Below are 17275 nucleotides of genomic sequence, written 5' to 3'. Positions count from 1 at the left end.
GTTTACTTTCCCTGTCTCCCTGCAGCCTTGGGAGACCAAGTGCATTTTTAGAGTTAAGGAAACAGCAGACCTGGGAAAGTGGAGTCAGGTGTCCTGGATCTGAGTCCTGTTAGCAAAGAAAAAAAGAGTGGGTCTCCCCGATTTGCTCATCCTGAGCTGAAGCCGTGGCCCTGGGTGCATGCTTCCTCCAGTGTCAAGTTCCTAATCCTTAAAATGGAGCTGCAAGGTAGCCACAGACCCACAGAGCTGAAGGGAGAGTCAGTCTGTTTCTTGCCTTCACTCCTGTGCCTAGATTTGGGCTGGTATACACTGCGTGTTCAAAGAAGTCTGGGGGTGGTCTGGGAACGTGGCTTAGTGGTAGAGTGCTTGCTTAACATGCGTGAAGCCCTGGGTTCCTCCGTGTCACATAAACAGAAAAGCTGGAAGTGGCACTGTGGCTCAAGTGGTAGAGACCTGAGCAAAAAGCTCAAGGACAGTGCCCAGGGCCTGAGTTCAAGCCCCAGGTCTGACTGGCAAAAAAACAAAAAGCCTGTGGGACATGCTCTGGAGAACCCTAAGGCATACAGTTAGTGCTCAGAGGAGTCTGTGAGCATGCAGTGGTTTTTCAGTGATGTTTGGGCATACAGTAGGTTGCTCGGGCAAGTCTAGAGCATACAGTAAGTGCTCAAAGAAGTCCTTGGCACACCGTTAGTGCTCTGTGAAATGTTCAGGACATACCGGTGTCCAGTGAGTGGAGCATACAGCAGGTGCTCAGAGAAGTCTAGAATGAATGGCAGGTGGAAGGCTGTGGCCCCTGGGAGTCATTGGGGCTTGGCCTACCTTGTGGGGAGAGGCAGGCTGTGGAGGAGGCCGTGGGGCGATGGGGTCCGTCTGCCCTCACCCCACCCTCCTCTCCCGCAGGGAGCAGCACATCGCAGAGTGCATGGCCCAGATGCCGCGGCTGATTGAGGACTGGCGACGGCAGAAGCGGGAGCGCTGGGAGAAGGCCCAGGCCGACAAGGAGAGGAAGGCCCGGCTGCAGGCCGAGGCCCAGGAGCGCCTGGGCTATCACGTGGACCCGAGGAGCGCCCGCTTCCAGGAGCTGCTGCAGGACCTAGAGAAGCAGGAGCGCAAGCGCCTGAAGGAGCAGAAGCAGAAGCAGAAGCAGGAGGCGCGGGCTGCCGCTTTGGCTACCGTTGCAGCCTCTGGGACACCCAGCTCCTGAGCTGTGCTTTCTCAATAAAGGCCTGTCCCCGTCCCGGTCCCCCCCAGCAAAGGGCTCTGTGGCTTCTCTGTTCCTTCCCCAACACCCGGGGGACGGAGGCCCCACAGAGAGCTGGAGCTTCAGAGGGAGAGCACGGGATGGCTAGGCAAATAATGGGGGAGCAGATGGCAGTGCCGAAGGCTTCTGTTTACCAACATTAATCTCCAGTAATTAGCCAATTACCAGGGGGGAAGTGTAGCCAAAGCAGACTGTGTGGGGGGAGCAGCAACCCTCGAGGCCAGGCTGGAGCCCCCCATCTGCAGGGGCTCGCCAGCCCTCTCCCCTTCCCCACCTTCCCAAGTCACGTGTGCCAGCCAGCCTCGGCTCTGGGCAAGCTGGCATCGCCAACCCCCGGCAGGCACGAACCACTGTGAGGGCTGGTTTTTTAAAACTTTTATTCACTTCAAAACCTTCATCAGAGCCGTGGCTCTGTTCCGGGGTGGAGCCGGCCTTGGCCTCCAGAGCTGAGGATCCTTCGTTCCCAGGCGGGAGGCCAAGGCCGGGAGGGTGGGGCCTGGGCCTCGGGGGCTCCCCCCCCCCCATGGAAAGACTTGAGCTACTCCAGGTGGAGGAGCAAAGTTCGGGGTTCCAGCTTCCCCTCATCCTGCAGAGGGCGGGGCAGGGGTACTTTGTGGGGGAGTGTGGGGGGAGATTGGGAAGCGAGCAGCCGCCTCTCCATCTGGCTACAGAGCTGGGACAGAGGCCAAGACGGGTCCATCTGTCGCCTCCTGGCCCTGCCAGCAGCTTAGAGCAGGCTGGGCCGGGGGGCTGGGGGACAGCTGTCTGGCCCAGGTCCTCTCAGATTGGGGGGAGGGGGGTGCCCTCTAGGAGGGTGGGAACCTGGGCTGGCTTTTTGTCTTTTTTAGTTTTTTTTTTTAAGTTTTTGATTTTTTTTCTCCCACTTCTTAAATAAACATGAATATATATATAGATATATTCTTTTCTTTTATAAAACTTTCTGTGGCGCGGGGGGGGGAGGGAATCAGCCTCCCCTCCCCCTCCCCGTCTTTACAAAAGTGGCCTCTTTTGCCCTTGGGGGGGGGGGGGGGGCGCTGGCCTCCCAGCGTCACTCGTCATCAAAGTTCTGACTCAGGAGGAAGTTGGCAGCCAGGTTCTCGTTTTTCTCACATGCGAAGTAGGCCTGGATCACAAGGCTCTCTGGGAAGCCCAGGGCCTTCAACTGTGGGAAGATGGGCAGGGGTGAGCAAGAAGGGGGGGTTGGGAGGGGCTGCCCCATAGTAGGGTAACCCCAGCCAGGCCTCTTACCCTCTCGATAGCTTCCTTTTCCTGGGGTGTCACCTGGATGTAGTTCATCTGGGGGGCCTCCTCCCCAATGGCGCCCACCTCCCCCTCCACGTCTGAGATGTCCGCCAGCTCCCCAGGGGGTTCGTTCAACATCTGGATGAACTGCTCCTGGTGCCGGCTGATTTGCTGTGGGAGGGGGTGGGGGAAGTGGTCCTCAGTTCCTGATTCCTCTCCGGGAGTCCCCACCCCAGCCCTTGCTTTTATACCCATCAGGTAACACCCAGGAGATGCTATTCCAGTGAGCCACACCTGTCATCCCAGCTACTCAGCCGCCTCTCAGGAAACTGAGATCTGAGGATTGAGGTATGAAACCAGCCAGGGCAAGAAAGCTCAGCGGTAGAGTGCATGCCTTGCAAGCATGAGGCCCTGGGTTCGATTCCTCAGCACCACAGAAACAGAAAAAGCTGGAAGTGGCGCTGTGGCTCCAGTGGTAGAGCGCTAGCCTTGAGCTGAAGAGCTGAGGGACAGCGCCCAGATCCAGAGTTCAGGCCCCATGACCGGCAAAAAAAGAAAAGAAAAAAGAAAGATGCTGAGACTTCTTATTTTTGGTCTGAGACTAGGACTAGAAGTCAGTACCTGACACTTTCGCTCATTGGCTAGTGCTTTACCAACTGAGATTCTTCTCTCTAGCCGGCAAAAAGGCAGAAGCAAAACTGGCTCAAGTGGTAGCATGCCAGCCTTGAGGGAAAAAAAGCTAAGGGGCAGTGCTCAGGCCCTGAGTTCAAGCCCCAATACTAGCACAAAAACAAAATCCAGCTAAACAGCACTGTAGCCATGGAAACAGCTCCAGCTCCTGTGCCAAGGACAGAGAGGCTGTGGGCAAATCCACGGACCACTCATCAGCAGGTGTGGGCAGGAAGGCACTGAGGACTTGGTTGGGAGGGGCTGCAGAGAAGAGGGAGGATTCCTACCAAGTGGAACAAGCAGCAATCACAAAGGCCCAGGGGTGGACAAACGAGAAATGGAAGAAGATTCAGATGGCAAGAACGGCACACACACAAAGAAAGGGGAGGGGGTGAAGCCAGGGAAGGGCTAGGACTTGCTTCGAGTGGGACAGAAAGTCATGGTGGTAAACTGGGTACCAATCCCATAATCCTAGTTACTCAGGAAGCTAAGATCTGAGGTTCAAAGCCAGCCTGGGCAGGAAAGTCCTTGAGACTCTCTTATCTCCAATTAACCACCAAAAGAGCTAGAACTGGAGCTGTGGCCCAAGTGGTATAGTATTAGCCTTGAGTAAAAAAGATGAGAGACACCCCCTAGGCGCTGAGTTCAAGCCCCAGGCACCCAAGAGAAAAAAAAAAGCCAGGCATTGATAGTTCATGCCTATAATCCTAGCCACTCAACAGGCTGAGATCTGAGGATGATGGCTCAATGCCAGCCTGAGTAGGAAAAGACGATGAGACTCTTATCTCCAACTAAGCACCAGAAAATAGGAAGTGGAGCTGTGGCTCAAAGTGGTAGAGCTCTAGTCTTGAGCAGAAAAGCTTAGGGACAATGCCCAGGCCGAGTTCAAGCCCTCTGACAGACAAAAAGAAAAAAGCCAAGGTGGAGATGGTGACAGTTAAAACTTGAAAAGATGGGACTGGATGGGGCAGCTGGGAGCCCACAGCCTCATGCTGGCTTTAGCACCAGAGCTGCACCTCAGCCCAGTGTACCTATTTTTACTATTTTTGTCTGTCATGGGATTTAGTCAGGGCCTAGACACTGTCCCTGAGCTTTTCTAATCAAGGCAAGGGAAGGTGGCTCAGTGGTAGAGTGCTTGCCTCAAATGAATGAGGCCCTGGGTTCGATTCCTCAGCACAACATAAGCAGAAAAAAGCCAGAAGTGGCACTGTGGCTCAAGTGGTAGAGCACCCACCTTGAGCTGAAGAGCTGAGGGACAGCGCCCATGCCCAGAGTTCAAGCCCCACAACTGATAAAAAAAATATATAATAATCATCAAGGTGAGCACTCTACCATTTTGATCCACACCACACTTCTGGTTTTCCGGTGGTTCATTGGAGATAAGAGTCTCACAGACTTTTTCCTTCCCTGGGCTGGCTCTGAACCACAATCCTTAGATCTCAGCCTCCTGAGTAGCTAGGATGACAGGCGCGAGCCACTGGTACTCAGCTTTGTTCTTGTTTTTGAGATGCGGTCTCACTCTCAACCCAGGCTGGCCTGTTACCCACCAACCTCCACCTCAGCTTCTCAAGTATTAGGACTCCAGGTGTGCGCCCCCTGCCTCGCCTAGAGTCTGTTGTAAGGTCACACGGCAGTGTGTTGGGACCCTGGAGGTTCTGAAGCAGCTGTGTTTCTGTCAACTCCTGACCACATTCATGTGGAAGAAAAGTGTTTTCTCTCCAATCAGGCTGTGGGCCGTGGGCAGGGGAACTGGGTCAGAGGAGGAGCTGGGCGGAGCGGAAGCGAAGTGGAAATGGTCCCAATGGTCCCGTGTAGTCCCCAGCAGGCCATGGTTCAAGCAACTGGGATAGAGAGGGGAGGGGTCTGGGAGAAGGCTGTTGTGGAGTCTCAAAAGCTTAGGGAAAAAACTTCACTATGGCAGCGCGAGCCTGTCATCCTAGCTACCCAGAAGGCTCAGATTTGAGGACCACAGTTCGAAGCCAGCCTGGGAAGGAAAGTCCATGAGACTCTTACCTCCAATGAAACACCAGAAAACCGGAAGTGCCTCCGTGGCTCAAAGTGGTAGAGCACTAGCCTTGAGCGTAAGGACTCAGGGATAGCACCCAGGCCCTGAGTTCAGGCCCCATGACCAGGGAGAAGAAGAAAAATAATTTTACTAGGCCAGGTGCGCCAGTGGCTCATGTCTGTAATCCTAACTACTCAGGAAGCTGAGATTTGAAGATCATGATTCAAAACCAGCTCGGGCAGGAAAGACTGTGAAACTCCAATACACTAACAAAAAGCTGGAAGTGGGGCAATGGCAGAGTGGTAAAACACCAGACTTGAGCAAAAAGGAAGCTCACAGACAGTACCCAGGCCAACTTCAAGCCCCAGGACCAGCTGAAAGACAAACCAAAAAAACCTATTTAAGGGATGGGAAGGTGGCTTAGTGGCAGAGTGCTTGCCTAGCATGCATGAAGCCCTGGGTTCGATTCCTCAGTACCACATACACAGAAAAGCTCAAAGTGGCACTGGGGCTCACGCAGTACAGTGCTAGCTTTGAGCCAAAGAAGTTCAGAGACAGCGCCCAGGTGCTGAGTTCAAGCCCCAAACAAGCAAGCAAACAAAAACAGAACTTTTTAAGACATTAAGTTAGCCAGAGACCCGCTCAGACAATGGCAGGTGTTCGCAAAGGTCCGGGATTGCAGACTGTCCCATGAGGATGGTGGCTGGGGGGGTGGAGTACAAGTGAAAGCCGAGAGCAGGAACTGCCTGTGGAGGCACCCAAGGTGCCATGAGAGGTGGGCGGCTGGACCCAGAGGAGGCTGCTGGGGCACCCAGGTGAGAGGCGGAGCCCAGGACGCCCACACCCAGCTCGAAGATTCTGTGATCAAATTCCCCACGCCTCCCTGGGGTCCAGACAGCACACCTCCACAGGGAGAAGAGGTGTATGTGTGGGGGGGGAATCCCAGGAGAGCCACCCACCCGACACCCCGATCCAGGCATCCTTGGGAAAGGGGAACCGGCACTTGAGCACCCCCCTCTGCCTGGGCCGCACCTGCAGCAGCTGAGGGTTGTCCTGGCCCAGCTGCTGGAGCAGGGCGGGCAGCAGCGCTGGGTCCTGCTGGATCACCTGCCGCATGTTCTGGAACTGGGGCTGGTCCCGCAGGAACTCCAGGGGGTTCTCCCCAGCTGGCGGGAGGGAGCACGCGTGTGGTCAGACACCACGCAGGACTTCCAGGGTCTGAGAACACAGACACCAGATGCCCTATGCCCTCCTCCCATGGCTCACCTGCTTCTGTGGCTGACGGCTCGGGCACCGGGCTCTCCTGGACCGCACTGTGTTCAGGCTCGGGGCTCCCCGGAATTCCCTGTCAGGGGTGTGGTCTAATATTCGTACCCAGGCCTCCTCCAGGGTGGCCTGCCCTGGCAGGAGACTGGGAGGCCCCAGGCGCCCTCCCTCAAAGCCCACCCGCCGCCCCTCCCAGCCGCTCCCCAGGGGCCCTTGCCACAGGCTGCGCCTCCCCGGTGAGGCCCTCACCGTGAGCAGATACTCCACAGCCCGGTGCGGGTTGTTGTAGCTGGCTCTCAGGGCGGCCACCACCCGCTCACGCTCGTAGCCCATGGCCACGATCTCCGCCAGCATCGCCTCGTACTCAGAGCCCGTCACTGTGGAGGGAGCGGCGGAGCCTGGGTCACCAGGGATGGGCGCCAAGCAGCTCCCGGGGCCCACCCCAGCTGATGGCTGTGGGCACCCAGTCACCTCTGCCCTGGGGACCACCCACCCACCTAGCGTGGACGCCGCGTCTTCCTCTCGCCCGCTGCTACCTGAAGAGGGAACAGAGCTGCAAATTCAAGAGAGAGAAATCGGACCCTGGCTTCTGGCGGCTCGCCCCTCCCCCCAGGTGCAGGAGGTGCTTTGGAGGTGCCGTTGGGGGGGGGTGGGGGGAGAGAGGGCCCAAGGTGGGGGGGTACTGCCCCTGCCTTACCCTGACAGAGACTCTGGCGATGTCGTGGTGGCCGACTCCTCCGATGGGCTCTGGTCCTCTCTGCTGGTGGGTGGGGGTTGGGACATGCCTGAGGCAGGGACCGTCGGGAAGGGTGTGGAGGACTCCGGAGGGGCGGCAGTGGGTGAGACCTCTGGGGGTGCTGAGGTACCCTGGCCAGCTTTGGCCTGTGACAGCAAGAGAACAGGCGTCAGCAAGGCTCTATCAAGCCCCCATATCCCGCCGCATGGCCACCCCGCCCTGCCCATGGCTAATCTCTCCTGGGCACGCACTCTCTGCCAGCACCCCCCTCTCCTCCCCACCTTCTAGGCCATCCACCCACCTTGGTCACCATGACGACCACAAAGTTCTTCTCATCAATTCTGTAGTCCCTAATGGGAACATCGTCGCTCAGGATCTTGCCGGCATAGATGAGTTTCTGTCCAGCCACTGGGAAAGCATCACGGCCCTTCTCAGCCTCTATCTTCTCCTTCAGGACCTTTACCTGGAGAGACAAGCAGAGAGGTTCATAGCAAGCCCTGACCCTTCTCTCCCACTTCTGCTCTAGGGAGCCCAGCTGCGAGTCCCCAGGACAGAGGCTGAGCTTTGTAGTCAAGCGTACTCATGACAGGGCATTTACTAATAAGCCTGTACTATATGTGCCGAGCATTTTCTGACTCAGTGAGGTCGTTTTATGTTGTGTCCTTAGTCTTGAGCACTGGGCACAGAACCCAGGGCCACCAGGCCTGAGTGGCCAACACTCTACCAATGAGCTGCAACCTCAGCTCACTCAAGTTCCTGTACAGAGGCCAAGGCATTGCACAAAACCCAACAGCTGGGTGCTAGTGACTCATGCCAGTCATCTGAGCTACTCAGGAAGCTGAGATGTAAAGATGGCAGTTCGAAGCCAGCCCAGGCAAGAAAATCCCTGAGATTCTACCTCCAAAGAACCACCAAAAAGCCACAAGTAGAGCTGTGACTCCTATAGGAGGATGCAAAAACTAAGGGATGGCACTGTGGCCCTGAATTCACCCACATGGGCCCTAAAGCTCACTGCTGTCATGGAGTAGGCAACACTGGGAGGAAAAAAGCAACTATGTATTTCAGATGACAGGAAATATGTTGAGAAATGAAACATTATTTCCCCCTATTGTTCTCCACTCAGCTGACCTCAGATAATAACAGTGACCTCTATTTACTGGGAAGTTACTACAGATTGTAAGGGTGTATGTATCATATTTTCACACATTGTAATTGTATCAAATGGGTCCCAGTGGCCTCATATTGTAAATTAAGCCACTTGCCCAAATCCACAGATCTCAGCCCGGGCTACCTACAGAAACTGTCTCAAAAACAAAACAAAAGCCAGGCCTGCAGCTCACACTTGAAATCCTACTCTGGAGGCCAAGATCTGAGGGTCTTGGTTTGAAACCAGCCTCAGTGGAAAACTCCGTGGAACTCTTTATCTCCAATCAACTACCAAAACGCCGGAAGTGGCACCGTGGCTCAAGTGGTAGAGTGCTAGCCTTGAGCACAAGAAGCCCAGCTCAGGGGGCAGTGCCCAGACCCTGAGTTCAAGCCCTGGGACACACACACACACAGGTGGGGCTGTCAGAGGAAAGCACAACGAATCGGAACGCTCTCGCTGCCCACTTGCTGTGACCGTGGCAAAGTTTAACACTTAGGCCCCCACATCTGTAAAAGGAAGGGTCCTCACATGACAAGCCTGGCTTTTTTGTTCTTGCAGACTTAGCAAGATGACATGGCAGTGCTCACTGACTGGGAAAGAATAAACGGGCCACACACGGACCACCAAAACTAGTCAGATTGAGAACACTGATTGTCATGCTCATCGTCGCCCGGTCCCCCCTCCCCGGTCCGCATCTCGTTTCAGTCCTCACTGTCGGGTTCGGCCCCCGAGGAGCTGCGGCGCCGCCCGCCGGGCTGGCAGCGCGGCGCCCGGCAGGGAACCCGAGCCTGAGGGCGCTGACACCCGAGCCGGGCGCCCGGGGGCGGGGCCGCCCTGACACCTGCCCCGGAGCGGCCCCGGAGCCGCCGGGCCGAGCTGGCGACGATCGGGGGGCGGGGGGCGGGCAGCCCCGGCCCGCGACTCCTCCGCGCCCCTCCCGTTGGGATCCGGCCTCCCCGCCCCCCACCCCGGCCCCGGCCTCCCCGCCGCCCCGGCCCCGGGCCCCGGCCCGGCCCGCACCGTCTCATCAGGCTCCATGCGGATCTTGAAGGTCTGCTGCTGCAGTGTTTTGAGCGTGATGGTGACGGCCATGACGGGGCCCGAGCAACGAGGCGGCCCCGGGATCCTCACACAACATGCAACTCACGCCGCCGCCATCTTAGCGCTCGGCCGCGCCAAGCGCCAAGCTCTTCCGGGTAAGCTGCGCGCGCACCTCTGCGCCTTGTGAGCATGCGCACAAGCCCTCGTTGGGACTAAGCATGCGCAGATCAAACACTGCCTTGAGGGAGGAGGCTTCAAACTCTAGGCAGGCAGTAGTCACGTGGCCTCGTGAGAGTGACGCCATGCTTATTAGCGGTGACGTCATTTGACCGCAAAATGGCTCCTGCGTCGCCACTTTTACATCCAGGTTTTCTTTATGACGTTACCTTTTCATGTTCCTGCTCGGGATACTTGTACTTCTTCCTAAAAACCTTTAGGAACCCTGAAACTACAGGTTAATCAGACGGATCCCTAACAGTCAAGCAATAGAGATCTTTTCCATTTGGGAGTGACACATTTTGTGACCCCCATCCGTCTTCACTTGGGGTGGGGGGGTGCAGCACTTGTGATGGGGCTCAAACTCTCTAACTCAGGGCCTCCCATTCTCAAATTTAAGGTTTGTACTCATTACCACTTGAACCACAGCTCCACTTCAAGTTTTCTGGTGGTTAGTTTCACGAACTTTCCTGCCCAGGCTGGCCTCAAACATTGACCCTAAGACCTAACTCTTCGAATAGCATTAAGCCATCAGCACCCAACTTGCTCCCTTCCAACTGCTACAGTAATCCCATTATCCCCAAACTATACCCCCAAAGTATGAAGATGATAACTTTGCAGGATTCTATATTGAATTTGGTTGGTTTGGGTCCTGCCGTGGGGCCTGAACTCTGGGCCTGGGCGCTGTCCCTCAGCTCTTCAGCTCAAGGCTAGCGCTCTACCACTTGAGCCACAGCACCACTTCCGGCTTTTTCCTTTTTGCTTATGTGGTGCTGAGGAATTGAACCCAGGGCCTCAGGCATGCAAGGCAAGCGCTCTACCACTGAGCCACCTTCCCAACCCTCTTTATTGAATTTGGAATTCCTTTTAATTTTCTCTTAATGCATATCCTCCATCCCTGGCCAAACACATACTAGGGAGAATGAAGTACAAGAGGCCAGACCAAGGGCAGGGGGACCTGGAAGGGTGGGTTGCCACTTGAATTGGTTGCATTCCAGTTAGTAGATAACGTGGGGTGCCGACAGAAACCATGGCAACATCCCAAGTCTGAAGTGACCATGACCTATGTCCCAGCAGACACCAGTCACCTGTCCCAGTGTGTCCAGCTCCTGTCTGTCCTCCCTTCACTCACCCAGAGCATAGAAGGGTGCTAAGGTTGGCTCATGGCTTTACCAACTCAGACACAAGCTCCTGCCCACCCCTCCTGCTACCCCAAAGAGATTCATGAACCCCAGAAGTGTCCTCAAGTCCAGGCCTTCCACCTCTATTCCCACTCTTTATTTACAGTATCAAGAGTGGGGATTGAACTCTCAAGGCCTGGGCACTGCCCTTGAGCTTTTTGACTAAAGGCTAGCCACTCTACCACTTGAGTCTGCTTCCACTTTCTAGGTGGTTAATTAGTGCCAAGTCTTAGGACATTTCTGCCCAGGCTGGCTCTGGACCAGGCTCCTCAGCCTGAGTATCCTGAACACATGAGCTGAGTCACATGTGTCCAGGCACAAGTCTTTTTCACTGAGCCATATCCCATCTCTAGCCCTTGGATCCACCCACCCCATCACCTGTTTCTAAGTTCCCTACCCAATTACCAAGATGCACCAGTCTGGTACCAAGGATAGGTAAATAAACAGGGAGCAAGAGTAGAGGTTGTAACAGGATTTCTTCCACTGGGCTGGCTTGTCATCTTGGGGAACACTTGGCCATTTTCTTTTTTGCTGTACTGGAGTTTAACTAAGGGCCTTGTGCTTGCTAAGCAGGTGCTTTGCATTACTGAGCCCTTTCAGCCCTGGTTATTTTTGATATAGGGAGTAGAAATGTACTGTAGGTGTGAGCCATAAGCTGGGATGACAGGTGTGTCACCATGCTTAGCTTGGTCCACTTGGAAGGCTGGTAGATTACCATGATCCTCCTGATTTCCACTTCCCCTGCAGCTAGGATTACAGGTGTGAAGCGCCAGCATCTGGCTGGCCTCAGCAATTTCTTTAGCAGCAGAAAAAGCTGCCCCCCTAAAATTGCTACCTTTAGTTGCCTGTTGTCCATCCTCCTCGCAGAAGGAGACTCAAAAGGAGGAAGACACAAAACTTAATTTAATAGAAATTTTGTTTGTAGTTCTTACAATCTCAGTGTGAGCCAAGTTGGAACCTGTTACCCCACCCACAAGTGGCCCAGTCCTGGGAGCAGGGCAGGAAAGGAGGGGATGGGAAGAGGCCCCATTCCTCCTCAGTGCTGGGGGTCCGGACAGGCCACCCCTTTCTCTTCTCCCCTCCCCCCCCACCTCTGGGCTGTAAGGAGAGCAGATGGAATCTCAAGCCTGTGGCTTCTCCACACTTTTGTTCCTGGGGTTGGAGGGGAATAACTAAGGGGACCAGAAGGGACATGTCAATCAACAGTGACCAGAGCCAGGGGTGAGGACTGTAGAATTGAAGACAAAACACCAGTAAAAAAAAAAAAAAAAAAAAAAAGAAAGAGAAAATGAAAAAAATTAGGCGGGGGAAACAAAACCAAAATCCACCCCCAATCTGAACCCGCCTAGGAAAAAAGAAAGTTCTGTAGTCTCATAGAGACATTATTTGGCGCGCAGGCTCTGCGGCAGGAGCGCTCAGGCCTCAGTCCAGCCCTGGAGGCGGGTGGCCTGGCCTCTACAGCTCGTCCTTAGCCTGGCCAGCAGCTTCTTCCTCCTCCTCTTCCTCCTTGTCCTCCTCCTCCTCTTCATCCTCATCTTTGTCATCTTCGTCCTCCTTGTCCTCTGCTTCTTCCTCCTCCTTGCGCTTCTTGTCTTCCTCCTCTTCCTTTAGCCTCTGCTCCTCGTCCTGTTTGTCCTTCATCTGCTTTTCTGCTGCCTGGGAACACATTGGGTCCCTTCAGCACCAGGGCCCCCCGGCCTGCCAGTCCCGCCCCATCCCCGACCCCAAGGGGGAACAAGCCCCACCTTTGTGACGCCCCACGTCTCATTGCCAAACTCCTCTGCGTATGCCTCATCATTGGTGATGAGGAAGTTGTCAAAGATGGTGCCAGACTTGACCTGGGGAAGGTGAACAGAAGAGGAGGTGAGATGATCTGGAGAGGGCTCCACCTGCCTGCTTGTGTTTCTGTCTGCTACAATGGCTGCATCTGCAAGGTGTTGAGTATGTGGCTCAGTGGTAGAGCGCTTGCCTAGCATGCATGAAGCCCTGGCTTCCATTCCTCACTACCACATACACAGAAAAAACTGCAAGTGGCGCTATGACTCAAGTAGTAGAGGGCTAGCCCTGAGCAAAAGAAGCTCATCGATAGTGCCCAGGCCCTGAGATCAAGCCCAGGACTGGCAAAAAAAAAAAAAAAAATGCTGGCTGCCAGGTACCAGTGGCTCATACTTGTCACCCTAGCTACTCAGGAGGCTGAGATCCGAGGATCATGGTTCAAAGCAGGGAAGTGTGTAAGACTCATCTCCAATTAACCACCAGAAAACCAGAAGTGGTGCTGTGGCTCAAGTGGTACAGCACTAGCCTTGAGCTAAAGAGCTCAGGGACAGCACCCAGGCCCAGAGTTCAAGTCCCATGACCAACCCCCCCAAAAAAAGATGCTGGGGATGGTGGCACACTGTTATAATCTCAGTTGCCTCAGGAGGCTATAAAGCAGGGAATCCAGAGTTTTGACCTGCTCTCAGCTATCTAGCAAGACATGCCTGCCTATTCAGGAAAAATAAGGGTATAAACAGTGCTGATATTGATGTTCAAAGGACAAGATGGGCTGCACTCCTGGGGTTCAAACCCCAGCTCTGCCATTTCCTACCTACGTGACCTTGGGCTCCCAACTTCACTTTTCTGCACAAGGCTCCTTCATCTGTGAAGTGGGGATTCACCCCATTGCGCAGATCTTTTTTAGGCACCTAATATGCCTGTTAGAAACCCAGTTCCTGCTAACTGGCAATAGCTTGATGAACTAATTTGCATAAAGTACTTTGAGAACCTCAAGGGAGGTTGAATGAATAGAAAAAAAACTAAGAAATACTTGAGAAGAAAATATGTACCAGGAAGTGGCACTGTGGCTCAAGTGGTAGAGCACTCGCCTTGAGCTGAAGAGCTGAGGGACAGCGCCCAGGCCCAAAGTTCAAGCCCCATGACCAACAAAAAAAATTTTTTTAAATTAAAAAAAGAAAAAAAAGAAAACACGTACCAAACCCAAGGACCCGATTTCAATTCCAAATGTTCAGGGGAGAGGGGACACAAAAGCAGAATGTAGCCGGGTGCTGGTGGCTCCCGCCTGTAATCCTAGCTACTAAGGAGGCTGAGATCTGAGGATCTCGGTTCAAATCCAACCTGGGCAGGAATGTCCATGAGACTCTTATCTTCAATAAACCACTAGAAAACCAGAAGTGGCGCTATGGTTCAAGTGGTAGAGCACTAGCCTTGTGCTGAAGAGCGCAGGGACAGTGCCCAGGCCCAGAGTTGAAGCCCCACAACTGACAAAAAACAAAACAAAACAAAAATAAGAACAGAACGTAGTGACTTAGCTCCTCAGGAAACAGATCTGAAGATCTGTCTGAAGCCAGCCTGTGCAGAAAAGTCTGAGATTCATCTCCAATTAATCACAGAAAAAGCTGGAAGTGGAGCTGTAGCAAAAGGAGCTCAGGGACAGGGAGTGCCTAGGCCAGGACTGGCAGGAAAAAAAACAAAAAACTAAGAAACAGTGCAAGACATACACATACACATACACACACACACACACACACACACACACACACACACACACACACACACACCACCTTGGACATCTTGGCAAGAGACCTGCTTGGGTTCAAAGCCCAGGCTTGTCCCTTCCTCCAGCCTCCCAGGTGACTAACACTCTGGGGGATGCTTGTCTCACCTGCCAGAGGTCCAGGCCCAGCACTGCAAAATTATCATAAGCATAGATGTTGGCATCGGGAGAGTACTCAGGGTTGTCGATCTCTGGGTGAATCCAGGTGCCCTTGTAATCAGGGTTATCAATCTGCCGTGGCTTCCACTCGCCCTACAGAAGGGATCCAGAGGTGAGCGCAGAGATAGGTATACTCCTGAGCAGAGCCCTAAGCCGTGGCTTGCTTTGCACAGTCCCAACCCAGGGCCGTGCATGCTCTTAGCAGGCGCTCACACTCACCTTGTACTCAGGGTTCTGAATGACTGGGGGTTCCCACTCTCCATCCATCTCCTCATCCCAGTCCTCAGGCTTCTTAGCATCGGGGTCAGGGATGTGCTCAGGCTTGTCCCAGTCCTAGGGGTACACCAGAAGGTCAGAGGGGGGCCTTGCTGTCCTCCACTCTGTGAGGTGGCAGGAGAGAAGCGCTGCCCAGGCACCAACCTCAGGCTTAGAGTCTGTGGGGTCATCAATCTTGGCCCGCTCGTCCCAGTCTTCTGGCTTGGAAGCGTCAGGGTCCTTGATCTTCTTGGGGGGCAGGAAGTCCCAATCATCCTCCAGGGACCCTGACTCCACCTGGCTGTTGTCGATCTTCACCTCGTAGGTGTTGTCAGGCCGAACGATCAGCGTGTACAGGTGAGTGAATTCATCATCCTGAAGAGGGAGGGAAGGAGGGAGTTGAGCCCCGCCCACTTGGCTGGCTTGGGGCCTTCCCTGAAGGACAGCCTTTTACTGCCAGCCCCAGGCACACCTTGCACCGGATGTCCTTGTTGATCAGCACGTTCTTGCCCTTGTAGTTGAAAATGACATGAACCTTCTTGGTGCCAGGACCGCAGATGTCAGGGCCTGGGTGGAAAGTAGATCACTTAAGGGTCACAAACTGAACTGCCCACACAGGGCAGCCCCGCCCCTCTTTCTGAAAGGAAAAGTTGACTTATTTTTCTTTTTGTATGTTTAAGACAGGACAGGGGGCTTGCAGCCGGCTCTCCGTCCTGCTCCAGCCTTCCCACACTCCCATGTAGTAAAATTACAGCTATATGTTACCATACTAGACCAGAAGACCCAATTCTAAAACCCAGGTCTATTAAAGCTGAAAAGATGAGGTTGGGATCTTGAATCTGTCCTTAACAGGGCTCTGTGTAGGGCCCAAAGTGCAAGTGACTACATCAGTGCTCTGAAGCACCTCATGCTCATTTGCAAACTCAGAAAATACCCTAGGCCAATGACTGCCCTACCCAACTGTCATTACATGAAATCTCTACTCAGCTATCCTACAGAAAGTCTAAGTCTGATCACTTAGGGGCTTTCTAAAAGATCACCTTCCTGGATTACAAGGAATCTACTCTCTCCAGCTGAGGGGCCACTCACTCACCGAACATTATGTTGTACTCAGAGTCTCCGTGCATGTCCTTCTGGTCCAGATTACCGGGAAACAGCTTCACGTAGCCGCCTCCACAGTCGATGTTCTGTTCGTGCTTTACGGTGAACTGGACCACTAGCGTCTGACCCTTGTTGCTGAAAGGCTCGAATCTGGCCGACAGAGCGTAAAATCGGGCATCCTGGCTGGTCTGCAGCCCTGAGATTGGGATAGCACTGAGGTTACCATGGAGAGTGCCCCTCCCCCTGCCCCGGACCTCCATCCTGGGACACACAGATGATCTCGCCCACTTCGTTCCCCCCACCAACCTCACAGCTCAAGTATGCTGACTCCAGCTCTACAGCCAGGAAGTCCTCCTGCATACCCGCACCCGATCCCAGACTCTTACCTTTATCTTTCTCCTGATCACCGTAGAACTTGCCGGAACTGAGGACGAATTTGCCAAAATCTGATTTGTGTTTGGATTCGATCCAGCGAGAAGTCCAATCATCTGGAGAGGGGGGGATGGGGGTGGCTCAGAGGGGCGGGCAGGTCAGCGGGGTTGGATCCCTTCACCCCAAATCCACCAGGAGCTACAAAGCGGCGGCTGAGCGGGGGGGGGGGGGGGGGGGGCGGGGCGGGACAAAGTGAGACCAACCCCCCAAGTCTCCCCTCCCCAGTCTCCCGGTTGACATTTTGTGAGATCCTAGGGCGAACCCTTACTCCCGCCCCGGGAGGCCGCTGCGTCCTCCGAGCTCCCCAAGGAGGAGGAACAGGAATCGCCCGCGGCTCGGGTCCCCGAGGGCCACCGTGTTGGCCCTCGGAGCGATAATTACAGGCGACAGACAAGGCAGCTCGGGCTGGAGGGGAGGGGGAGGGGGCGCCGGCCGAGTCGTTGAGACGGCCTCGAGACCAGAAGCAGGCGTTACCTCCATCCAGAAACTGCTCCTTGAAGTACACGGCGGGCTCGGCGATAGCCAGGCCGAAGAGGCCGAGCAGGAGGGGAACGGGTAGCAGCATGGCGGGCCGAGGGGGCGGCGGCGCGCGGGCCCTTTAAAACGATCCTCCAGCAGCAGCTCTGCAGCACCGACGGACGCTGCCGCCGGCTGCCCGCTTTTATATCTGCCCGCCTCTCACACCAACCTGGACCGACCTTAGAGCCCGCCCCTGAGTCTTTATCATTGGTGCAGAGCCACAAGCCTCCCTTTTTATTGGACAGCTGGCCGAGCAGCATGTTCGGTTGTGCCTCGGAACGCTGGGATCCCAGATGGCCGATTTCTATTGGTTGCAGTACTGGCCAATGAGGGTCGACCACGCGTTGTGGGGGACGCCCTCTGGTGGGGTGGAGGGGGGCCGCGAGCCCCCTCCGGCGAAGTCATGTGACCAGGCCTCAGCCCAACCCCGCCTGCGTCCTCGCGAGTCCGCTCCCCACCTGGTCGTTTAAAGAACCCGCGCGAGCGGCCGCC

General features: G+C 54.9%; 3 protein-coding genes across 5 annotated transcripts; 1 reads left to right on the top strand and 2 right to left on the bottom strand.

The window, feature by feature from the left end:
• The first annotated feature begins 689 nt into the window (after positions 1–689).
• Gadd45gip1 (growth arrest and DNA-damage-inducible, gamma interacting protein 1) lies at positions 690–1251 on the top strand. The gene has a single exon (XM_013034231.1). It carries the CDS (start codon positions 770–772, stop codon positions 1202–1204), a length of 435 nt encoding a protein of 144 aa, XP_012889685.1. The 5' UTR covers positions 690–769; the 3' UTR covers positions 1205–1251.
• A 96-nt stretch (positions 1252–1347) lies between these two features.
• On the bottom strand, positions 1348–9537 carry Rad23a (RAD23 homolog A (S. cerevisiae)). Of its 3 annotated transcripts, none has more exons than XM_013034228.1 (9): positions 9347–9537; positions 7481–7642; positions 7141–7325; positions 6941–6996; positions 6693–6820; positions 6444–6522; positions 6210–6343; positions 2510–2674; positions 1348–2011 (listed from the first exon to the last, which is right to left on the bottom strand). In XM_013034228.1, the coding sequence occupies exons 1-9, from the start codon at positions 9416–9418 to the stop codon at positions 1415–1417; spliced, it is 1578 nt and encodes a 525-aa protein (XP_012889682.1). In that variant the 5' UTR covers positions 9419–9537; the 3' UTR covers positions 1348–1414. The 3 variants fall into 3 exon arrangements, with proteins under 3 accessions (XP_012889682.1, XP_012889681.1, XP_012889684.1); XM_013034227.1 differs by lacking the exon at positions 1348–2011 and adding an exon at positions 2278–2423; XM_013034230.1 differs by lacking the exon at positions 1348–2011 and adding an exon at positions 2284–2425 and having other exon boundaries at positions 2577–2674.
• Positions 9538–11646: 2109 nt separating this feature from the next.
• Calr (calreticulin) lies at positions 11647–16950 on the bottom strand. The gene is made up of 9 exons (XM_013034226.1): positions 16739–16950; positions 16219–16320; positions 15825–16028; positions 15204–15298; positions 14897–15106; positions 14696–14809; positions 14426–14569; positions 12510–12602; positions 11647–12420 (listed from the first exon to the last, which is right to left on the bottom strand). The coding sequence occupies exons 1-9, from the start codon at positions 16827–16829 to the stop codon at positions 12220–12222; spliced, it is 1254 nt and encodes a 417-aa protein (XP_012889680.1). The 5' UTR covers positions 16830–16950; the 3' UTR covers positions 11647–12219.
• Positions 16951–17275: the final 325 nt, after the last annotated feature.

This window comes from Dipodomys ordii, unplaced genomic scaffold, assembly GCF_000151885.1.
Source record: "Dipodomys ordii isolate 6190 unplaced genomic scaffold, Dord_2.0 Scaffold184, whole genome shotgun sequence".
Classification (NCBI taxonomy): Eukaryota; Metazoa; Chordata; class Mammalia; order Rodentia; family Heteromyidae; genus Dipodomys; species Dipodomys ordii.
This window is presented reverse-complemented; position numbering and strand designations above follow the sequence as displayed.